General features: G+C 36.5%; 1 protein-coding gene across 4 annotated transcripts in view; it reads right to left on the bottom strand.

Annotated features, from left to right (window-relative positions):
* Positions 1 to 21,740, bottom strand: part of UBAP1 (ubiquitin associated protein 1) — a 73,729-nt gene that overhangs the window by 37,490 nt on the left and 14,499 nt on the right. For all 4 annotated transcript variants that reach the window (XM_069540778.1, XM_060014904.1, XM_069540779.1 and 1 more), the window contains exon 2: positions 4,505 to 4,545. In XM_069540778.1, the coding sequence (XP_069396879.1) occupies positions 4,505 to 4,538 (34 nt within the window). In that variant the 5' untranslated portion in view covers positions 4,539 to 4,545. The remainder of the gene's footprint in view (positions 1 to 4,504; positions 4,546 to 21,740) is intronic.

Raw genomic sequence — 21,740 nt, 5'->3', positions numbered from 1 at the left:
CTTTTTGAATGATGGCCAGAGACTACCATAAGTACAATGAATGATGTTGCTGTGAGGATTAAAAAGAACATTTTTGCAAATATAACCAACTATGCCTTAGGAACTATTCATTTTTATCCAATATATCAGAATATCTATTTAAAGACATCAATTTCTCTTATTTCTCAATACATTTTATTTTTTAAATAGATTCAATAAAAACTCAACCACATGGCCCAGAGAATTAAGCACTGTGGTTAACAATCTTCTGGCTCACCCCCAAGTACCTTTTAGTTTCAGTCTTTATTACTGAAAATCTTTCTAAGATGTCTGAGCCCATTTTCCTCAGTTCCATTTAGAAAAAAGAAAGTACATCTCTGATGGCTGTGGCAGTTCCTTGAAGTCAGGTTCTGCACACTGCTCGCCATTATGCTATGGTGGAAGGAACTGGGCTGAACGTGTAATGACTCAGGATAAATTCTGGGAAGGTTTCATTCTGTTTCCTTTCTTTCTACATTGCTGATAATGTTTATGATCTTGTGACCTGCCTGTTTTTCTGAAAAAAGGTAATTCCATGTGGGGAGAGAAATTCCTAATAGAGGGTAGCAACTGGATTATGCTTAATTCAGATTTTACTGTGCGTTCAAATTGAGGTTTTTGAAAAAGAAGAATAAAACAGATCAAACTCAAAATTAACTGAAAATTGCAATCCCATGACTATCATTACCTTAAAGCTGTAAGTCAGGTAACACTTGCAAAATTACATCAATAGATAAATAGAGCGAGACACACGCATACACATACATACACACACACACACACACACACACACACACACACAATTATACAGATATCAATACAGGATGTGAAGTCAAAAGAAAATGTTACTCATGTCCTAACAAAAAACAAGATAACCTACAAAATCAGCTTTTTAATATGCAGTATCTGGCATTAAATTTTAAAAAAGACACACAAAAAAGGAAGAAAATGTGATCCATCATCAAGAGAAGAAACAGTCATCAGACCCAAATTCAGGGGTAGCCAAGATACTGGAATTATCAGAGAACTTTAAAATAACTATAATAAATATGTTAAAGGATCTAATAGAATAGGTGAACATGTGTGAGCAGGTAGGGAATTTCAACAGAGAGATGGAAATAGAAAGAGACAAATGGAAACGCTAAAAATGAAAACTTAAGTATCATAGAAAAAAAATTTTGGTAGTTCATAAGCCAGGCTATGCTAATCAGAAGACAATACTCATAAGATGAAAGAATCAAAGAACTTGAAATTAAGTCAAAAGAAATTAAAAGAATTGAAACACAAAGAGAAAAAAAGAAAAAAAAAAGGAACAGAGCCTTAAGAGATCTCTGGGACAATATCAAACAGCCTATGCATATGTGATTAGAGTCTCAAAAGGATAAGAGAGAGACATGGAGCAAAAGAAATGTGAGAAGAGATTATGGCTGCAAATTTTCAAAAGTAGTAAAAGACATCAACTAACAGATCCAAGAAGTTTAGCTAACTCCAAGCAGGATAAATACATAGAAAATCAAACCAAGGTACATCATAGTTGAAATGTTGCAAACAAAAGAAAGTCTTAAAAGAAGGGGGATGGGCAGCATATGACATACAGGAGAACAATGATTAAATGATGGCTGACTGCTCTACATTACTCTGTACTTAAAAAGCAATAACAGATTGGGATTTCCCCAGCAGTACAGTGGTTAAGACTCCGCACTTCCACTGCAGGGGGCACGGGTTCGATCCCTGGTCGGGGAACTAAGATCCCATATGCCGCACAGTGTGAACAAAAAATTAAAAAACAATAATAAAAATAAGAAAACAATCTAAAATAAAACACCTTTTTCTATCACTCAATAGAAAAAGTATTTCAATATCTTAGTAGAAATTAAACCAAGAGAAAAATAAACCTTTCCAGAAGTTAGCTAAATGGTCATAAATATGACAGCTTGGCATTTCAAAGGAGGGAGTTTAGTTTTATTAAGTCCAATTACAGAGACTTATTTTTTTCCCAAATTAGAATATCAGGGCATTTTTCCAGATATTAAAAGAGTAACTTATCTGTTTGCTGAAACATTTTAAAAAATCCTTTAAAAGTCACTTCTGGAAAATAACTTTTTTCTTAGATTAAACAAGTGGAAAATGAGTCAAAAATTAAAGAGAATTGACAGTCGGAAAGGCGTGCTTTAAACTAAGCCAAAGGTTTGCAATTTGCATGATATAAGGACAATATTTTTAAAGGCCTTTGAAAAGTAACTGTTTGTATTTCTTATTCTATTATTTAGGGGTATGTGGTTATTAATGACAGTGGAAGAAGTTCAACCTCAGTTGAAAAGAATGAACTTGAAGAAAAATCAAATACTAGTGCTAAGACAGCACAGCATAAGATATAGTCAGCCCAAGTATTTAAACAGAATAAAAAGCATTTTCATATCCAGTCATGAGAGCAGTTGTCACCTCCTTGTCCACACCCCAAGTGCCCTAGAATTACACACTCTCACTATCTCTCTCTCTCTCTCTCTCTCTCTCTCTAACCCCGAGTCAGATAATACCTAACTTGGGGGGAACCAACCCAGAGGCTCATAAACTAAAATGTTCCCGTCAGATACGCCCTTGACCAAAAGATACAAAAACTTCAGCTATATGATGCTAGCCACTATATGATCAAGCAAGAAGCACCATAACTGGGGTGGCCATTTTTAGCCCTGTGCACTCTACACAAGTAGGCCAAAAAAGCAAGTCTATAAACAGAAGAATAAAAATGGAGCACATCTGCAGAGAAAAGCAGTGAAAGATGGAGGGAGTAGTAGCCTCAGTTTCCTGGCTTTCTAATTTCAGCCTTGTAAGGCCAGTCTGAATTTGATTTCCTGCATGCAGATGCCTACAAGATTGCCTATTAAATATTCTCCACCTATTCCCTTTAATTTCTATTCCTTAAACTACATGATATCTAAAAATAAGATTCGTTATTCAAACAGCCCAACTAAAGCCACTGAAATTCAAGTAGGAGCTTAGCAAATTAAAGCAGAAGCAGCCGAAGAGAGAAAGAGAAAATCCTTCTCAAATTTTACTCAGGTAGAGCATTTCATTTAAACAATAAAATTTTGGTTAGGAATGTAAAGAGATGGAGGAAGGCCTAAAAAAATAAGTCATCATTGATCAGGTAACTTCAGAATTATAATCTTCTCTCTGGATTGTTGAGCTGGAACATATAAACTGGGGTCCAACTTATTTTCATTCCAATCAAAAAGGAGTTTCTAAAGATTCAAGATAGAAAACATATCTTTTGAAATAAGATTATAAATTTAAGTTTTTCATTTTTGCTCTTTTCTCTCCCTAGGTCTTTCCTCTCTCCTTGGCTCTGTCCTCTCTTTTCCCTTGAGAAAGTGATCAGAGGCAACTACAGATCTGCCTCTCTATATCATTTGAAGACTTTGAAAGAGCCCTGTAATAATCCTTAAACAACAGGAGATACCTTACCTGAAGATCTGATGCCTGACAGGTTATACAGAATGCAAATTCCAGAGCCTGAATGACTTAATTCCAAAAGAATTTAACAAAACATACGCAAGCAATGTATGTAAGTATATGCACAGTGGCAGTTCAAAATATTAAAGCTGTTGTATAAAAATATACAAGCAAGTTAAAAACCAAGGAACTGCTGCACCACCCTGACTCAGAAAAGTGATATTATCAAGTAACCATTTGTAGATCAGAAGAGTATAACGATACATGTTGCCACACAGTCTAACAAATCATTCTTACAATGACACGATTTTTTAAATGGAACATTAGTTTTAAAACCCCTTTTAAAATAATTGTGTTGTCTGGATATTTCTGATGTTTAATTCTTATCTTTGTACAAAAAGAGGGTCTAATTTTAACTTCTTAGGCACCTCCATTCCTATCAAATGCAGATAATAAAAGTTTATTAATGTACTCCATTTTGGAAGGCCATATCTTAGAAAAAGATGATAAACTATTAGTTACAAACGCAAAATTGTAATTACTACTACTGATACTTCTGGAATATATTGATCTGCTAATCATGTCTTATTTGTAGTAAATCATTTCTTTTTATGGGAGGAGAAACCTAAACCAAAACATCATAAAACGTTAACTAAAGGCTTAGAATTTTTCACATCTGATGGAGAAGAGATGGATTTTTCACACCTGATGGAGAAGAGATGGACCTTCTCCTGATGGAGAAGGAATGGTAACTACTTCAAAATACTGCTGAAAAACAACAAAAATAGGCAGACTCCCTATCCACCTCCAGCAGTTTCAAGTACAATAAATACAGAGATACTCTAAAGTTTATCCATTTGAACTTCACATTAAAGTTATGTGAAGTCCTATGGAATGAATGTTACATTGTTGTACAACTTTATTTTCCTCAAGCCGCTCATTTAAATAAACAAAAAGGGACACTTACTTAATGTGATTTCAAATTCTCTGATCAGATCAAAACTTAAACCATGATATCTAACAGTCCACTTACCATGAAAATCTGCACCCAACTTCTTAGAAGCCATTTAGAACCTGAAAAACAAAGAAATATTTCTTAGGCGCATTATGCCTTGAGGGGATACAAACAAACCATTATAAGAAAATTGAGGATTTCCCAGGTTGCGCAGCGGTTAAGAACCCGCCTGCCGATGCAGAGGACGCGGGTTCGACCCCTGGTCCTGGAAGATCCCACATGCTGCGGAGCAACTAAGCCCATGCGCCACAACTACTGAGCCTGCGCTCTAGAGCCCACAAGTCACAACTATTGAGCTCATGCGGCACAACTACTGAGCCCACACACCGCAACTACTGAAGCCCTCGTGCCTAGAGCCCATGCTCCTCAACAAGAGAAGCCACTGCAATGAGAAGCCCATGCACTGCAACAAAGGGTAGTTTCCTCCTGCCGCAACTAGAGAAAGCCGCAGGCAGCAACAAAGACCCAACGCAGCCAATCAATCAATAAATAGCTTAAAAAAAGAAAATTCAGACTACAAAAAGAAACTAGAAGACTAAAAGGTTCCAGGACTGACATAACCCTCAAACTTCTCAGTCCCAAAGTCTCAAAAAAGAAAGCAGAAAGGGGGAGAAACCACTTTTCCAGAAAAAAAACATTTCTCAATCTGCATGTTCTGGAAAATAAAAACATTAGAACAGCAAACTGGCCATTGACCAATTTATACACAAACTGTCAAAAAAAAATTACTAAACATTTATCTTCCTGATATAAGCTACTAATGTCAATATTTGTAGTTCTGTCAAGATTTTTTATATATCCCATTTTATTCAGTATGTAAATATAGACCTTTTACTGACAAATGTAACTGTAAGACTGACATTTCTGAATTAGGGAATCAATGACATACAACCTTCTGTACTGTTTTAATTTTGTATACAATTTCAAAAAAGGGGAATTCCCTGGCAATCCAGTGGTTAGGACTCGGAGCTTTCACTGCCAGGCTGGGTTTAATTCCTGGTCGGGGAACTGAGATCCCACAAGCCGTGTGGTGTGGCCAAAAAAAAAAAAAATCCAAAACAGGAAGGAAGAAAAACCCATAAAACCACACATCTAGCTTAGTATTATCTTTGCACTTTGAGCAGTACAAAGTCCTTTTCTTGCAAAGACAATCTGAGACCTTCAACCTAAAAGTTTATTTCCCTTGATATGATGTTTAGACCTTTAACTTGCCTGAGACATAAGCATATAATGAATATATGGTATGATTTCTACTAGTCTGTATTACCTACAGTACAATGCAAGGCATCATACTTAAAATGATCTACAGGCATACCTCATTTTATTGCACTTCACTTTACTGCGCAAATTGAAGGTATGCTCAACCTTGCATTCAGCAAGTCTGAGGCCTAAGGCGCCATCTTTCCAAGAGCATTTATTTGCTCACCTCGTGTCTGTGTCACATTTAGGTAATTCTCACCATATTTCAAACTTTTTCATTATAATTGTATTTGTCATGGTGATCAATGACCTTCGATGTTACTATTATAATTGTTATGACATTTTTTAGCAATAACCTTTTTTTTTTTTTTTGGCTGCATCAGGTCTTAGTTGCAGCACGTGGGAAATTCATTGTGGCACGCAGGCTTCTCTCTAGTTGTGGCTCGTGGGCTCTGTAGTTGCGGCACAAAGCTCTCTAGCTGTGGCCCACGTGCTCGGTAGTTGTGGCCCTCGGGCTTAGTTGCCCACCCCCCCACCCAGCATATGGGATCTTAGTCCCCTCACCAGAATATAACTTCTACATGCACTGGGCAACCAAAAAACCTTGCATGACTTGCTTTATTGTGATATTCGTTTTACTTCAGTGGTCTGGAACTGAACCCACAATATCTGAGGTATGCCTGTATGTTCTACTGTAAGTTTTTTTTAAAGAAGGCGAGTATATTGCACCTATCATGTGAAAAGTATTCAAAATAATTAAATCTGTACAGGATTTTAAGAAACTGACAAGTTGATTTTAAAATTTACACGTAAAGGCAAAGGAAACAATAGCCAAAACAATTTTGAAAAAGAACAAAGCTGGAGAACTTACCACCTAACTTCAAGACTTACTATTAGAGTAATTAAGACAGTATGGAAATGGCATAAATATATCACACAGACCAACAGAACAGAGTACAGATAGACCCATATGAAAAAAATGTCCCGAAGATGTACCATAACGACCAACCACGCAAGTACTTTAGGCTGTACTTCACTGAGAAAAGAATTCAAACTGACCCAGATATGTGTAGATCAGAAGAGCTGCGTGCTGTGAAGTATGCAACAAGTGGATTTTTTGTTCAAAATGAAATTAAAATAATGACAGTGGAAAAAAAAAAGAAATATACCCATATGCATATAGTTAACTGATTTTCAACAAAGGTGCAAGGCAATTCAAAGGGGAAAGGATAGTCTTCTCAACAAATGATGCCAGACATTTGTATGCAAAAAATAAACCTCAATCCATACCTTGCACCGTATATAAAAATTAACTCAGGGGGATGGGGAAATTATGGCTAAGAACTACAGGGTTTCTTTTGGGGGTGATGAAAATATTCTAAATGTGATTATGGTGATGACTGCACAACTCTGTGAATATACTAAAAGCCACTGGATTGTACACTTTAAATGGGTGGACTGTATGTGATATGCTAATACACTACAACAACTTGGATGAATCTCAAATGCATTATGGTAAGTGAAAGAAGCCAAACTCAAAAGGTTACATACATATATGTATGGAATAGGATTCCATTTACAATATTCCAGAATAGGCAAAACTACAAGAACAAAAAAGTAATCTAGCTACTGGACACTAATAGTGGGGGAAGGAACTGACTATATAAAAGGGAATGTGGGAATTTTTTGAAGTTATTGAAACTTCTATATTTGATTGCACTAATGGTTACAGGACTATATGCATTTGTCACAAATCACAGAACTGAAAACAGGGTAAATTTTACTTTGTGTAAATTATACCTTCAAATTTTTAAAAAGTGTATATATATATACCCATCACATTGAAATTAGATAAAATAGAATCACTGAATAACACTAATAATATTTTAAGCTACTCCACTAGGAGTAGAATAAAGTTTCATTTTTAAAATGCCAAAATTCAAAATAACATATTATATGGCTGTACCAAATTCTATTAGTATGCTTTCTGCCTGATGACAAGGGTTTTCTACAGTGAAGTATGGTTTCTAACAATGGATTTCTTCCCAATTTAAAAGCAAAAAAAAAATTTTAAGTGCAAGTAAATCAGTTTATCTCTCTCTTAGCTTAGGCTCCTTTAGAAAGAAAGAATGAAACACAAGTTGAAAATTACAAATTCAATTAACATTATTTTAACATTATGTCTTTAACTGGTAAAATACCTTTTAAACTTCGCAAAGAGCAAGGCTAAAACCGTTTTTACAATGCAGTCATCATGGCTAGCAGGAACCAAATTTCTCTATGGGGTGATGAAAATGTTCTAAAACTGACTGTGGTGATAGTCCCAAAACTCTGTGAATATACTAAACACTGTTGAATTGTATTCTTAAATGGTTGAATTGTATGAGATATGAATTATATCAATAAAGCTGTTACCAAAAAAAAAAAAGTAGCTCTGAATTTGATAAGGTATGCAAACTAAAGAATGATTATTTAGGTACAGAGGAAGGGAAAGGAAAGATGAGTGATATTTTTTCACTTTCATAATGGCTATTATGAGTGAAATAAGTAACAATTTCAGTCATTGGTAAAAGAGAAATTTATTCATTAATTTTTACAATCTGAAGGATAATAAATTAACTCTCTTTAGTGGGGCGGGGGGGGGAAGCAGCTACCAAACAAACAAAACAAACCACTTCCAATAGCCCATTCTTGATTCTAACTTTGCCAAGGCCACTTCACAGAGGCATTTCCGTAGCTTATTTCACATCCCAACTTATCTGTCCTACATTGGTTAGAAAGTCATACTATAACAGTAGCAAGTGCATATATTTGTCCTGACGTCCAGTGATGCCACATTGTAGGTAGTGTAGGTGACCCCATATTAAGGCCTAATAGCCAGCAAATGTCATTCAAGTATAGTTTTAAGTGTCAACAGCGAACAGTTACTGTGCCATTTCCATTAGTCACAGAAAGTTACTGGTTAGTTAACTGCTATGGACTTAACCACAACAGTGAGTAGAAGACAAAGGTTGTGCTCAACCCCTTTAAGGAAAAAAAGTATTATGGAAAAAGTAAGTATTCACAGATTTTAAAAGAAACGACGTTTTTTAATTTGTGAAAAGAAAAACATCGGAAGGAAATACATTAAACATATTTAAAGTGGCTACCTCTAAGTGGTAGCACTAGGAATAATTCATAAAATTTTTCTACAGTTTCTGAACACTGTATGGCAAACAAATATTAATTTTATAATTTCTTCAACGCTTTACTTTAAAAGTTTTCCAGCATGATATTGGCATGAAACATTCTGGTTGATATTCTACTAGTTAATGGAGAGCTAAAATTTTAAAGTATATGGATCATCAATTTTCAAAGAACCAACAAACCACACTGAAAATGATTTAACTTTCTTCTATGTATAGAAGACATTTCATAGACTCTTACAGGCTTCAGAGTCATCATAATGTACATAAACCACAATAATACAGGGAAACTTTTAAACCCAGAAGCAAGATTCTTGGCAGCCTCAATCTTCCCACAGAGGTACGGACCAGAAATGTATTTTTTCTAAATCTCTGTTGAAAGCAGCAGAATCTAAGCATCCAGCAATGAGACCTGGGAATATGTTCACAGACAGGTGCAGGAAATCAGTGTTTTCATCTCTGTGTTCCTAATATTTATTGATATTGTGGGATATCAGCTGTTTGAAGCAGCAGCTGTTTTTGAGAGGTAAATGGCTTGGGAGAGGCTCTGATTTCTTTTTGGAGGGGGGGACTCTGATTTAATAAATAATTCTGTGAACAAGCTAACATCAGGAATGTTTTAAAGAAGTTCCACCAAATTTAAATGAATTTTTTTCCCTCGAAGAGTTTTGAATTTTATTTTGTTTTTTTATATAGCAGGTTCTTATTATTCATTTTATACATATTAGTGTATATATATCAATCAAATTTAAATGAATTTTTAATGGCTTTTTTAAAAACGCCTCAACCAAAGAAAACCTACAGAAAGGGAGAAAATATTGAAAATTATCTATCTGAGGGACTTGTATCTAGAATATATAAATAACTCTACAATTCAATAATAAAAAGACATCCAATTAGAAAGTTGGCAAAAGAATCTGAATAGTCAATTCTCCAAAGAAGATACACAAATGACTAAGAAGCACATGAGATGTTTAACACATTTTTCACTAGTCAGGGAAATGCAAATCAATAACTACACCCTACCCCATTAAAACATGCATATTGGGACTTCCCTGGTGGTGCAGTGGTTAAGAATCCACCTACCAATGCAGGGGACGCGGGTTTGATCCCTGGTCCAGGAAGGTCCCACATGCTGAGGAGCAACTAAGCCCGTATGCCACAACTACTGAAACCTGCGCATCTAGAGCCCATGCTCCGCAACAAGAGAAGCCACCACAATGAGAAGCATGCGCACCACAGCGAAGAGTAGCCCCCGCTCACCTCAACTAGAGAAAGCCCACGTGCAGCAACGAAGACCCAACACAACCAAAAATAAATAATAAAATTAAATTAAAAAAAGAAACATGCATATTATCAGCAACAAAGCAAAATTTGTTGAAAAGACTAATAAATGAAAATTAAAACACAGTACCCCTTATTACTAAAAAACAGGTGAAAATTCTTTAAAATTATGCCTCAATAGAGCTGATAAAATGCAGATTATCTAGGGGTTTTCTTTAAATATTAAAAGAGTTCACTGAATGTAACTCCTATTATATTTTCCACAAACCATAAGAATATGAGAAATCCATCCATATTTGGTCACTTAAAGATTTTTCTAATGTCTGCTATGCAGTAACACTTCACTATCTCTGAAGTATCAAAAGCATTTTAGGGCTTCCCTGGTGGCGCAGTGGTTGAGAGTCCGCCTGCCAATGCAGGGGACACGGGTTCGTGCCCCAGTCCGGGAAGATCCCACATGCTGCGGAGCGGCTGGGCCCGTGAGCCATGGCCACTGAGCCTGCGCGTCTGGAGCCTGTGCTCCATAACGGGAGAGGCCACAACAGTGGGGGACCCGCGTACCACAAAAAAAAAAAAAAAGCATTTTAATAGCTACTTAGGGTCAAGTTTTTTTTCCTGGAACATCTGAGCAAAATTAAGTGTGGTGTGTGTGTGTGTGTGTGTGTGTGTGTGTGTGTGTGTGTGTGTGTGTGTGTGTGTGAGCTACCACATAAACTTCCTATATTTTATTTAATTGTAAATACTTATTTTATAATACTTTCCTATAATCTAAATGTTCAATCATGAAAATGATTAAATTATGGAAAATTCAGAAAATAGGTTGTGATGGCACAGAGTGTTCATTAAAAGCATATAAGTGATGGGAAATAAGTATAAGTTTTAAAATGTTTTTACAAGTTGCTTTTCCTAAGTAACAAATGTACACAAAACAAGACTGAAAAAAATGTATTTGCCCCAAATGTAAAATTACAAATGCTCACGTGAGAAAAAAAATCTTAAGCATCATAAATTTCCGCTAAAATAAATATAAATGCTTCTATTAAATATAAATGCTTCTACTAACAATAACACACTTTTTTTTTTTTTTTTTTGCGGTACGCAGACCTCTCACTGTTGTGTCCTCTCCCGTTGCGTAGCACAGGCTCCGGACGTGCAGGCTCATCAGCCATGGCTCACGGGCCCAGCCGCTCCACGGCACGTGGGATCTTCCCGGACCGGGACACGAACCCATGTCCCCTGCATCGGCAGGCGAACTCTCAACCACTGCACCACCAGGGAAGCCCCGTACACACATTTTTAATTCATAAACTTTACACTAATAAAGTGTAGAACTCCCTGAAGCAACCAAGAATTAAAAGCAATGTTTTATTTTGCTGGTTCAATGCCACTTTAGTTCATATGCTACAGGAAGAAAACCGGATAACTTAAAATTTTGAATCACTGATTAAAGACATCTAAGAACAAAGAGAGATGGGGAAATAGGTAACAAGAATAGAACTGCAGGGAGAGAAGGAGTTAGAATGCAAGAGGCAGAAGAGATAGAGTAAGGAATGAAAAAAGGGAAAGGTGAGGAGGGTAGGGGAAAGGAAGTAAGGGTAGGAGACCAGGAGAATGAAAACATATTAGCAAGGCCCAGGCAGCTTCGTAAGGGGAAGAGAAAGCCCAAGGGCAATTTAATATTAATGTTCTAATTTTCTTTCTTCCCTTTCTTGTATCATCATTAAATTACACACTACAAACATCTTCCCAATACAAAACAGCAATTTAACAACTCAGTAAGCTATCCCAATCACACAATGTGAGCTGTAATCAGGAATTTCCCAAGATGCAAATTAATCCTGGAAATTCTCCAATTTACAGAGAAAGACGGCTTTGGAAATCATCAAATTTCAAGTCTGAAAACCAAGTTAACACCCATACAACATATATATGACAAAAATCACATGTGTAGGGAATTCCCTGGCATAGTCCAGTGGTTGGGACTCAGTGGCTGGGACTCCAAGCTTTCACTGCCAAGGGCGCGGGTTCAATCCCTGGTCGGGGAGCCAAGACCCCACAAGCCCTGTGGCATGGCCAAAGAAAAAGAAAACAAAATCACACACGTAGATGCCATTAAAATGTCAAAGCCATGTGGCACAGCCAAAAGAAAAAAAAAATCACACATGTAAATGCCATGAAAATGTCAATACTAGACTATATTATACTCATTGACAAAAAGCTTTCTTCTCTCTCAGGTCTCAAGAGACATTTTGGAGCCTCAGTTTCTTCATGGGTAAGATAAGGGTAGTAGACTGAATAATCAGCCAACTCTAAACATACCATAAATCTATAATGGTATAATAAAATGAAGGAAAAATATTCATGTTTCCAAATTAAATATTCAGTATTCAGGTTAAGTGATATCATTTACACAGTAACGTCTTAAAGATGTCTTTAGGGACATCCCTGGTGGTACAGTGGTTAAGAATCTGTCTGCCAATGCAGGGGACACGGGTTTGATCCCTGGTCTCGGAAGATCCCACAGAGCAAATAAGCCCGCAAGCCACAACTACTGAGCCCATGTGCCACAACTACTGAAGCCTGCGCTCCTTGAGCCCGTGCTTTGCGATAAGAGAAGCCACTGCAATGAGAAGCCCGTTCGCCGCAACTAGAGAAAGCCCACGCGCAGCAACGAAGACCCAATGCAGCCAAAAATAAATAAATAAAACAAATTTATGGGGCTTCCCTGGTTGCACAGTGGTTGAGAGTCCGCCTGCCGATGCAGGGGACACGGGTTCGTGCCCCAGTCCGGGAAGATCCCACATGCCGCGGAGCAGCTAGGCCGTGAGCCATGGCCGCTGAGCCTGCGCGTCCGGAGCCTGTGCTCCGCAATGGGAGAGGCCACAACAGTGAGAGGCCAGCGTACCACAAAAAAAAAAAAAAAAAAAAAATTTATTGTATAAATAAATAAATAAAGATGTCTTTACTGGCAAAATTAAAAGTTGGCAACCATATGTTAAACACCTTGCCATTTTGGAAAAGAGGGCAGTATATCTATGTGAATATGGAAACAAATAAGGATAAGACATAGTCTTATAATGGTGGTTATATCTGGGTGATGGGTTTACAGGTGAGGCTTTTGGTTTTTTCTTTTTATGCTATTTGCTTTCCAACTTTCCTATATTGAGAACAAATCTACCAACTGACATACATACACATACTTTGTAATTAAGGGGAAAAAAATATAGTGAGCAACAGAGGGAAAACAAACCCCAGACATTGATAAGAGAACTATTTTTTCTTATTTTTTTCCCCTTGTGCTGTCTGCTAAAATGAGCAAATGCCACAATAGTGCTTTTCCAAAGAAGCAGAACTATTAACAATTTATAGCCTGTCATGTAGGTTGTGTTTCAAACTGACGCTTGAATTTTCAATAGCTGTGGGGAAAATGATGTAAAACACAGAAAAGATGTACAGTATTGCAGTGGGTTTTTTTAACTGTTAGTGCATTATTGCACTGAGCATAGTAAATATCTGTGATAGACTGAATATTAGTTCTAATCTTATTTTTGACTTTGGGAACCCAAAATAAAGGAAGTGATGTTTTCATGTTAAAACAAAACAAAACAAAAAGAGAAACAATATAGTATGTAACTAGTAAAAGGTTGTAATCTCAGAGACAGAAGAAAGAATAAATCGGAGGTTTCTAGACCACTAAGAATACCTGAAAACATACAAATGGTTCTAGGTAACAGACTTCATGGAAGTGTAATAGGTGTCCTACTTTACTGACGATAAAGAATGCAATCCATGATGAAAAGCAGAATACACCTTTTCAAGTACCCACAGAACACTTTACAAAAAACTGAGTAATTATTAGGCCACAAAGAAAATTCCAATGAATTTCAAAAATCAACAGTAGCACAGCCAATAGTCAAAAGGCAAAAAATTATAATTTAATTACATCAGAAAACAAAAAAGTCCTACTACCTGAATTACTAAACTGTCTCTTACAGAACTCATGGATCAAAGCAGGAACCAAAAGGGAATTCCCTGGCAGTCAAGTGGTTAGGACTCCACGCTTCCACTTCTGGGGACCCAGGTTCGATCCCTGGTCAGGGAACTAGGATCCCACAAGCCGCGTGGCAAAAAGATAACGACAATGAAAATACTGCACTTGAGATCCTACAACATGCAGCTAAAGCAGTACTCAGGAAAATCTATAGCACACAGCAGTCTCAGAGGAAAATTCACAGCATGAGAACTTAGGGTATAAATAACCACACCCACAGAAAACACAAGAATGGAAACAGCAAAGATATAAACAGAACATAATCAATTAAGAATCAGAAAAACAGGGCTTCCCTAGTGGCGCAGCGGTTGAGAGTCCGCCTGCCGATGCAGGGGACATGGGTTCGTGTCCCGGTCCGGGAGGATCCCACATGCCACGGAGCGGCTAGGCCTGTGAGCCATGGCCGCTGAGCCTGCGCATCCGGAGCCTGTGCTCCGCAACGGGAGGGGCCACAACAGTGAGAGGCCCGCGTACCGCAAAAAAAAAAAATAAGAAAAATAGATCAACTAATAAATAAACCCAAGAGCTGGTTCTTTGGAAAATTATAACCATCCAGCTAACTTAATTTTAAAAGGGGGCGGGGGGTGGATATGTATACAAAATAATAGAGGAAATTAAAATAATCCCAAGTCATTGCTTTGTTCCCCTTCTGTCAAATACATTTGAGAACCTGGATAAAATGGATTATCTTCTAGAAAAATATTAACTATCAAAACTGACCACAGACGAGGCAGAAATGTTAACCAGACCTATAACCAAAGAGGAAAGAGAAAAAAATTATCAAAGAGCTCTCGCCACCCAAAAGAAACCTTAGTCCAATGAGATTTTCATGGTTCTAAAACATAAGAAAAGAAGGAAGGTTTCTAATTTTTTTTAAGTAAGAATATGACACCATAAAAGAAAAAAACTACAGAAAAATCTCATGTATAAATACAGATTAAAAAATCCTCAAAATAAAAAACACAAATTTAGTAGTACATTATAGGAATACATCATGTCCAAGTGGGATTTATTCCATCAATACAGGATAGTTCAACATTAGGAATCTGTTGATATAATTCACCATATATTAATAGATCTAAGAAGAAAAATCATATAGCCATGTCCTTAACATAAGGTTAAAACAATAACAAAAATCATCCCTCTCAATACCAAAGCCAGAGAATGCTGACTAATGGGGAAACTATACAAAGATTCCACTAAGCACAGGAACAAGACAAAGATGTCCATTATCACAATTGCTTTATTTAACATCAGATGAAAGAAGTAAAAAGTATAAAATGTCAGAAGATAGACTTTCCCAAGGAAGACCAAAAACTGAAAAACTATTACAAATATAATACAAAAAGGTGTTTCATTACAAATGAATATTCTGAAACAAATACTCTTCATATATACAATGACCAGATAAGAAGTATAAAGGAAGCATGATATACCACAGGAGATAAGAAGTAGGAATAAACTAAGGTGTAACGGAAGAAAACTAAAGCTACTGAGACACAAAAGAAGACTTATACAATTGCAGAAAAATATATAATAATCTTGGCTAGGACACACAACATCATTAAGATCAATTCTTCCTAAGTTGCTATATTAATTTGGCACGATGCAAATGAAAACTGGAGTCTTCTGTTTTCATTTTTTTAACTAGACAAGCTGACTCTAAAGGTCATATGGAAATAACAATTAACAGTAGCCAAGAAAATTCCAAAGAAAATAATAAAGGGAGAATAGCCTATCAGATATTAAAATACTTATTACAAAATACAACACTTAAAGCTGTGCTGTACTGGCACATAAACAGATCAATGGAACAGAGTAGAAATCCCTAAAGATACCCCAAATGTAGACATTTAAAGTGCCATTTAAGGGACTTCTCTGGTGGTCCAGCAGTTAAGACTCCACGCTCCCAGTGCAGGGAGCCCAGGTTCGATCCCCGGTCAGGGAACTAGATCCTGCGTGCCGCAAGTAAGACCTGGAGCAACCAAATAAATAAATATTTTTTTAAAAATAAATAAAGTGGGGCTTCCCTGGTGGCACAGTGGTTGAGAGTCCACCTGCCAGTGCAGGGGACACAGGTTCGTGCCTCGGTCCGGGAATATCCCACATGCCGTGGAGCGGCTGGGCCTGTGAGCCATGGCCGCTGAGCCTGCGCATCCGGAGCCTGTGTTCCGCAATGGGAGAGGCCACAACAGTGAGAGCCCCGCATACCGTCAAAAATAAATAATTAAATAAATAAATAAATAAAGTGCCATTTAAAATCTGTGAAGTGATGAGACAGCTAAGTAGCCACCTAGAAAAAAGTAAAGTTGGATGCTCACCTCACACTTCCATACCAAAATAAATTCCAAACAAACAAAAGTACAGTAACAGTGCACAACTGCCCAAGTACATAAAAACTATTTCACTCTATACAGAAAGCTAGTGGGCAAAAACAACTTTCTGAGACTTAAAATCCAACAAAGTGCTTGCCTCATGAAAAACTCTGAAAACAAAAGATTATTTTTAAAGTCAAATTCTGGTACTGTACAAGGTTTCTCACTAATTTCTCTTGCAAATGAGGTTTTTACCAAAGCTACTAACCATATAGTATACTAAAGGCTTTAAAACAAGCAAATGTGACTGAATGCAAAGTTCATTTCACAGTTTAATAAAAACTGGTTATAGTTAAATATCAGCTCACTAAAATTTAAAAAGCAACAAGTAGTACATAAAAAAGATAATATAGTAGTGTCAAAGCAAGTTACTGACCCAATGTGATTTTATCAGAACTGCAGTTAAGAACTCTAGTTAATTCCAAAATGGGTCAAGAAAAATCCAAACAAGGATTTTCCTGGACTCTGGGCTCCTCTTAATCCTCTAAGCACAGTGTCTAATCTTTAGCAGAGGTGGCCTTTTCATATCTTCTTGCCCTCTCAAACTTTCTGAAAATATGATAATTTTATATCGCTAACTAATACGTAACTTGGGAATGAAACTAGACAAAACAATGCCCTTAAAAAAGTTAAACAATGATTTCCTGTAGTTACCAATAAATAGTATGAAATGGTAAGGCCTGTGAGGGTAACATAATGTAAGAACAGGAAAGTACTGACTAGCTAAAAGCTAGAATTGGGAGTCATGACATAAAGCATTAGCCAATTAAAAATTTCAAGTCAATATCTTAACCAATTCATTAAAATTCACTTAACATTCCCTTTAATGTAATTTAGAGTTCAGCAAGTAAGAGCACAACATCCCAAGAGGAAATAAAGCCATAAACCTATCCAACTTAATTTTTTAAACTATTAATAAACATTAACTGGGAAAAAATAATTTCAAGAAATTGCTGAACCAAAAATATCATCTCCTCCGCAACTCTTTCAAAAACCACATCACAACTTATGGCAGAATACAAGCGAGAAAAGAGCACTCTGGACAGTTAAAAACTTAGGTTCTAGTCTCACTTCTTTCATCAATTTGGTATGGCTTAGAGCCAGTCAAAACCTTTCAAAGAAAGAAGAAGAAGAAAAAAAAAAATTCACGGCTTCTTCTGTAAAAAGAGAGGTCTGGAGTAAATTACCTCTGACAATCTTTGCAAAACCTTTAAGGGTCTAGACACATTCTTTTATAACTAAGTACTTCAATCGTTTTTATAGTAATATATATAAGAAAGATATCACAAGACTTCATATTCTTAGTTATGAGGGCACATAAACACATGTAATTACTGGTTGAATCTATGACTCAGTAGGTATACACAGTCCACACCCATGTTTTTTGAAGGAGAAGAAAACGCTTACTATTTGACACTAATAAAACAATTTCACTCTACTAGAAGCCCATACAAAATAATTGATCAATTTAAAATACAAAAAAGCTAATTATCATACCAGAGGCTATTAATCTGACCTGAGAGAAGTAATCAAAAACATAATTTTTCTGTCTTTTCAAGAGTCTTCACACTCAGTGGATTGCATCATTCTGACTGTTTCAGTCATGTGAAATCTCAATGATTTTTCTCCCATAGAAACAAAGAAGTAACAGAACCTTGCTCACCAAACTTGAGAACTCATACCCCCAGGGGAACACTGTGCAATACCAGGGAACAAACAATATAAAAATGGCACAACTTCACAGAATATCAAGGATCTGAGGGGAGAAGGTAAGGGTTGCTAAGTAATTCCACAGGCAAATAAAATAATTTTATGTAAATATAAGCATCAGAATAGATGATTTTATTTAAAGTTCTAGCAAGTCTTTAAGCAACAAATTATTCCTATTTTACTTAAATTATTCCAACATGTAAAATGGAAACAAACACAGCTTTGCACTTTGTAGTTTTATACAGGGTTTATTTATTGCCTATCTTTCCCCACTAGGCTTTAAGCACTATGAGTACAAGAACCACTTTGGTTTTGTTCACCATTTCACCAAGCATAGTGTCTGTAAATAGTGCTCAGTTAGTACCTATTGAATTAATGTTGCCAAATTTCCAAGTTACCATATGAGATTAGCATAATACTGATACCAAAACTTGACAAAGGAAGGAGAAAAAAAGGAAAATAAGAAACAAACCTCATATATTTGTATATATGTATACTTGTATTTATATATAGACACTAAATTCTAATTGAAATAGTAGTAAATTGAATTAAACAGCAAACTCCTAGCTATAAGACACTTTTCAGGAAAAACTGTTTCCTTCAACACAGAATTTCAAAGAAAAAAAAAGAAAAATAGAAAGGAGGGAATCTGTAAGTTAAAAAAGAGCATAAGCAATAAATCTAAATCAATCACAGGGACTTCTCTGGTGGTGCAGTGGTTAAGACTCTGCTCTCCCAATGCACAGGGCCCAGGTTCAATCCCTGGTCAAGGAACTAGATCCCACATGCATGACGCAACTAAGAGTTTGCATGCCGAAACTAAGGAGCCCACGTGCTGCAACTAAGGAGCCGGTGAGCCACAACTAAGACCTGGCGCAACCAAATAAATTAAATTAAATTAAAATTTTAAAAAATATTATTTAAATAAATAAAGCAATCACAACATACAGATCTTATTTGGATCCCAATCCGAACACACTGAAGAAAAAAGTGAAAACAATTGGGAAAATATGAACACTAACTGGATATCTGATAATATTAAATAAGTTAAATTTTAAGCTAGGACAATGGTATTACAGTTTTTTTATAATTCCTATCTTTCAGGGATACACAAAAATATATTTACAGATGAAATGATATGACTGAGATTTGCTCCAAAATAACTGGGAAGAGGGCATGTATATGAAATAAGATTGTTATAATAACTATAAATGGAGTATAACCTCTAAAAATTGTGAATCACTATGTTGTACACCTGAAATTTATTAAAAAGAAAGAAAGAAAGAAAAAGAGGAAGGGAGGGAGAGAGGGAGGAAGAAAGGCAGATTGACAGCTGTTATGGCTAGATCTACATTTATAAGTTTGGAACTTTCTAAAATAAAGAAATAAAAAGATGCTACTGCTATAGTGTAAAATGAAAGAGGCTGCAGAATAATCACATTTTAATTTTCTAAAACTGTGAATTAAACCTAACTCATAATTGGCAACCATCATATCAATAATCTGAAGAATCAGTATCAGTAGATGCTAAAACAAGTGGGTTCAAGTTCCACAAGGGTAACGGGATATGTACATAGTATCAGAGTATCTCCCACAATATATTTTTTATTAAGTATGGTGGAGAAAACAGTAACTTTATCTTGGCAGACACCACCTTAACCAAGTGATCAAAATTAACATTACCAGTAATGGAACAAACTGACACCTCCATATATGATACACTGAGAACACATCAACTCTGTGGTATTCCTGCCAAAAGTGAAACTATCATGAGGAAGTATCAAACAACCTGAATCTAATCACGAAGAAATATCAAACAAACCCATCTTGAGAGACATTCTATAAAATAAATGGTCTGTACTCTACAAATATGTCAAAGTCATAAGACAAAGACTAAGAAACTGTTTCAGATGAAAGGCAATTAAAACTACAAAACCACTAAATGTAATGCATGATCCAGGATGTTCTTTTGCTATAAGAATGCTGCTGGACAATGGGTGATTCAACAACAGTTAATTTCCTGATTTTGATCATTAGTATGTAGCTATGTAAGAGAATGTTCTTATTTTTAGGAAGCACGCACTGAAAAGCAGTAATAGGGTACCGTGTCTTCAACTTACTTTTCTTTTTTTTTTCCTTTTTTTTTTGTTAACTTATTTATTTTTGGCTGTGTTAGGTCTTCGTTGCTGTGCACAGGCTTTCTCTAGTTGCAGCAAGCAGGGGCTACTCTTCATTGCAGTGCACAGGCTTCTCATTGTGGTGGCTTCTCTTGTTGTGGAGCACGGGATCTAGGCACACGGGCTTCAGTAGTTGTGGCACGTGGGCTCAGCAGTTGTGACGTACAGGCTTGGTTGCTCTGCAGCATGTGGGACCTCCCCGGACCAGGGATCGAACCCATGTCCCCTGCATTGTCAGGCGGATTCTCAACCACTGCGCCACCAGGGAAGTCCCCAACTTACTTTCAAGCAATTATGAAAAAAATAATATGTATATGTAAATACAAATAGAGAACAGATAGATGATAGGAAAGGAGAATGAGTGAAGAACATAACAAAAATACGAAACATGTAGGTAATCTCAATAGAAGGTATACAGGAACTCTGTACTATCATTGTAAGTTTTCTGGTAAATGTGAAATTGTATCAAAATAAAAAGCTTTAAAAAACCTCAACAAAAAACAAAAAAAAACAAAAAACAAACAAACGAAAAAAAAACCTCAACAAGCACATATATTTGCATGGCTTTTTGTATGTACACAAAAATCAGAAAGGATTCATGGTTAGTTCTGGAAGAAGGTAAAAGAAGGCTTTCATGTTCAACTTTCTATACTTCAGTAGTTTTAATTCTGGAGCTAAAAATATACTAACTGAAACAAAAAGTTCACTAGATGGGTACGACAGCAGATCTGAGCAGGCAAAACGAAGAATCAGCAAACTTGAATATAGAGCAATGTCTACAAAGAAAGAATAAAGAAAAGCAGACTGAGCCTAAAAGACCTGTGGGATGCCATTAAGCATATCAACATCCACATTACAGGAGTCCCAGAAAAGAGAAAAGGGCAGAAAGACTATTTTAAAAAATAACAGCCAAGGGCTTCCCTGGTGGCGCAGTGGCTGAGAGTCCGCCTGCCGATGCAGGGGACACGGGTTCGTGCCCCGGTATGGGAAGATCCCACATGCCACGGAGCGGCTAGGCCCGTAAGCCATGGCCGCTGAGCCTGTGTGTCCAGAGCCTGTGCTCCACAATGGGAGAAGCCGCAACAGTGAGAGGCCCGTGTACCACAAAAAAAAATAATAATAAAAAAAATAAATAAATAAAAAATAATGGCCAAAATCTTCCCAGATTTGATGAAAGACAAATCTACAAATCCAAGAAGCTCAATGAACTCCAAGTAGGATAAAGTCAAAGAGATTCAAACCAAGACACATTATAAGCAAACTGTTGAAAAA

This window comes from Delphinus delphis, chromosome 6, assembly GCF_949987515.2.
Source record: "Delphinus delphis chromosome 6, mDelDel1.2, whole genome shotgun sequence".
Lineage (NCBI taxonomy): Eukaryota > Metazoa > Chordata > Mammalia > Artiodactyla > Delphinidae > Delphinus > Delphinus delphis.
This window is presented reverse-complemented; position numbering and strand designations above follow the sequence as displayed.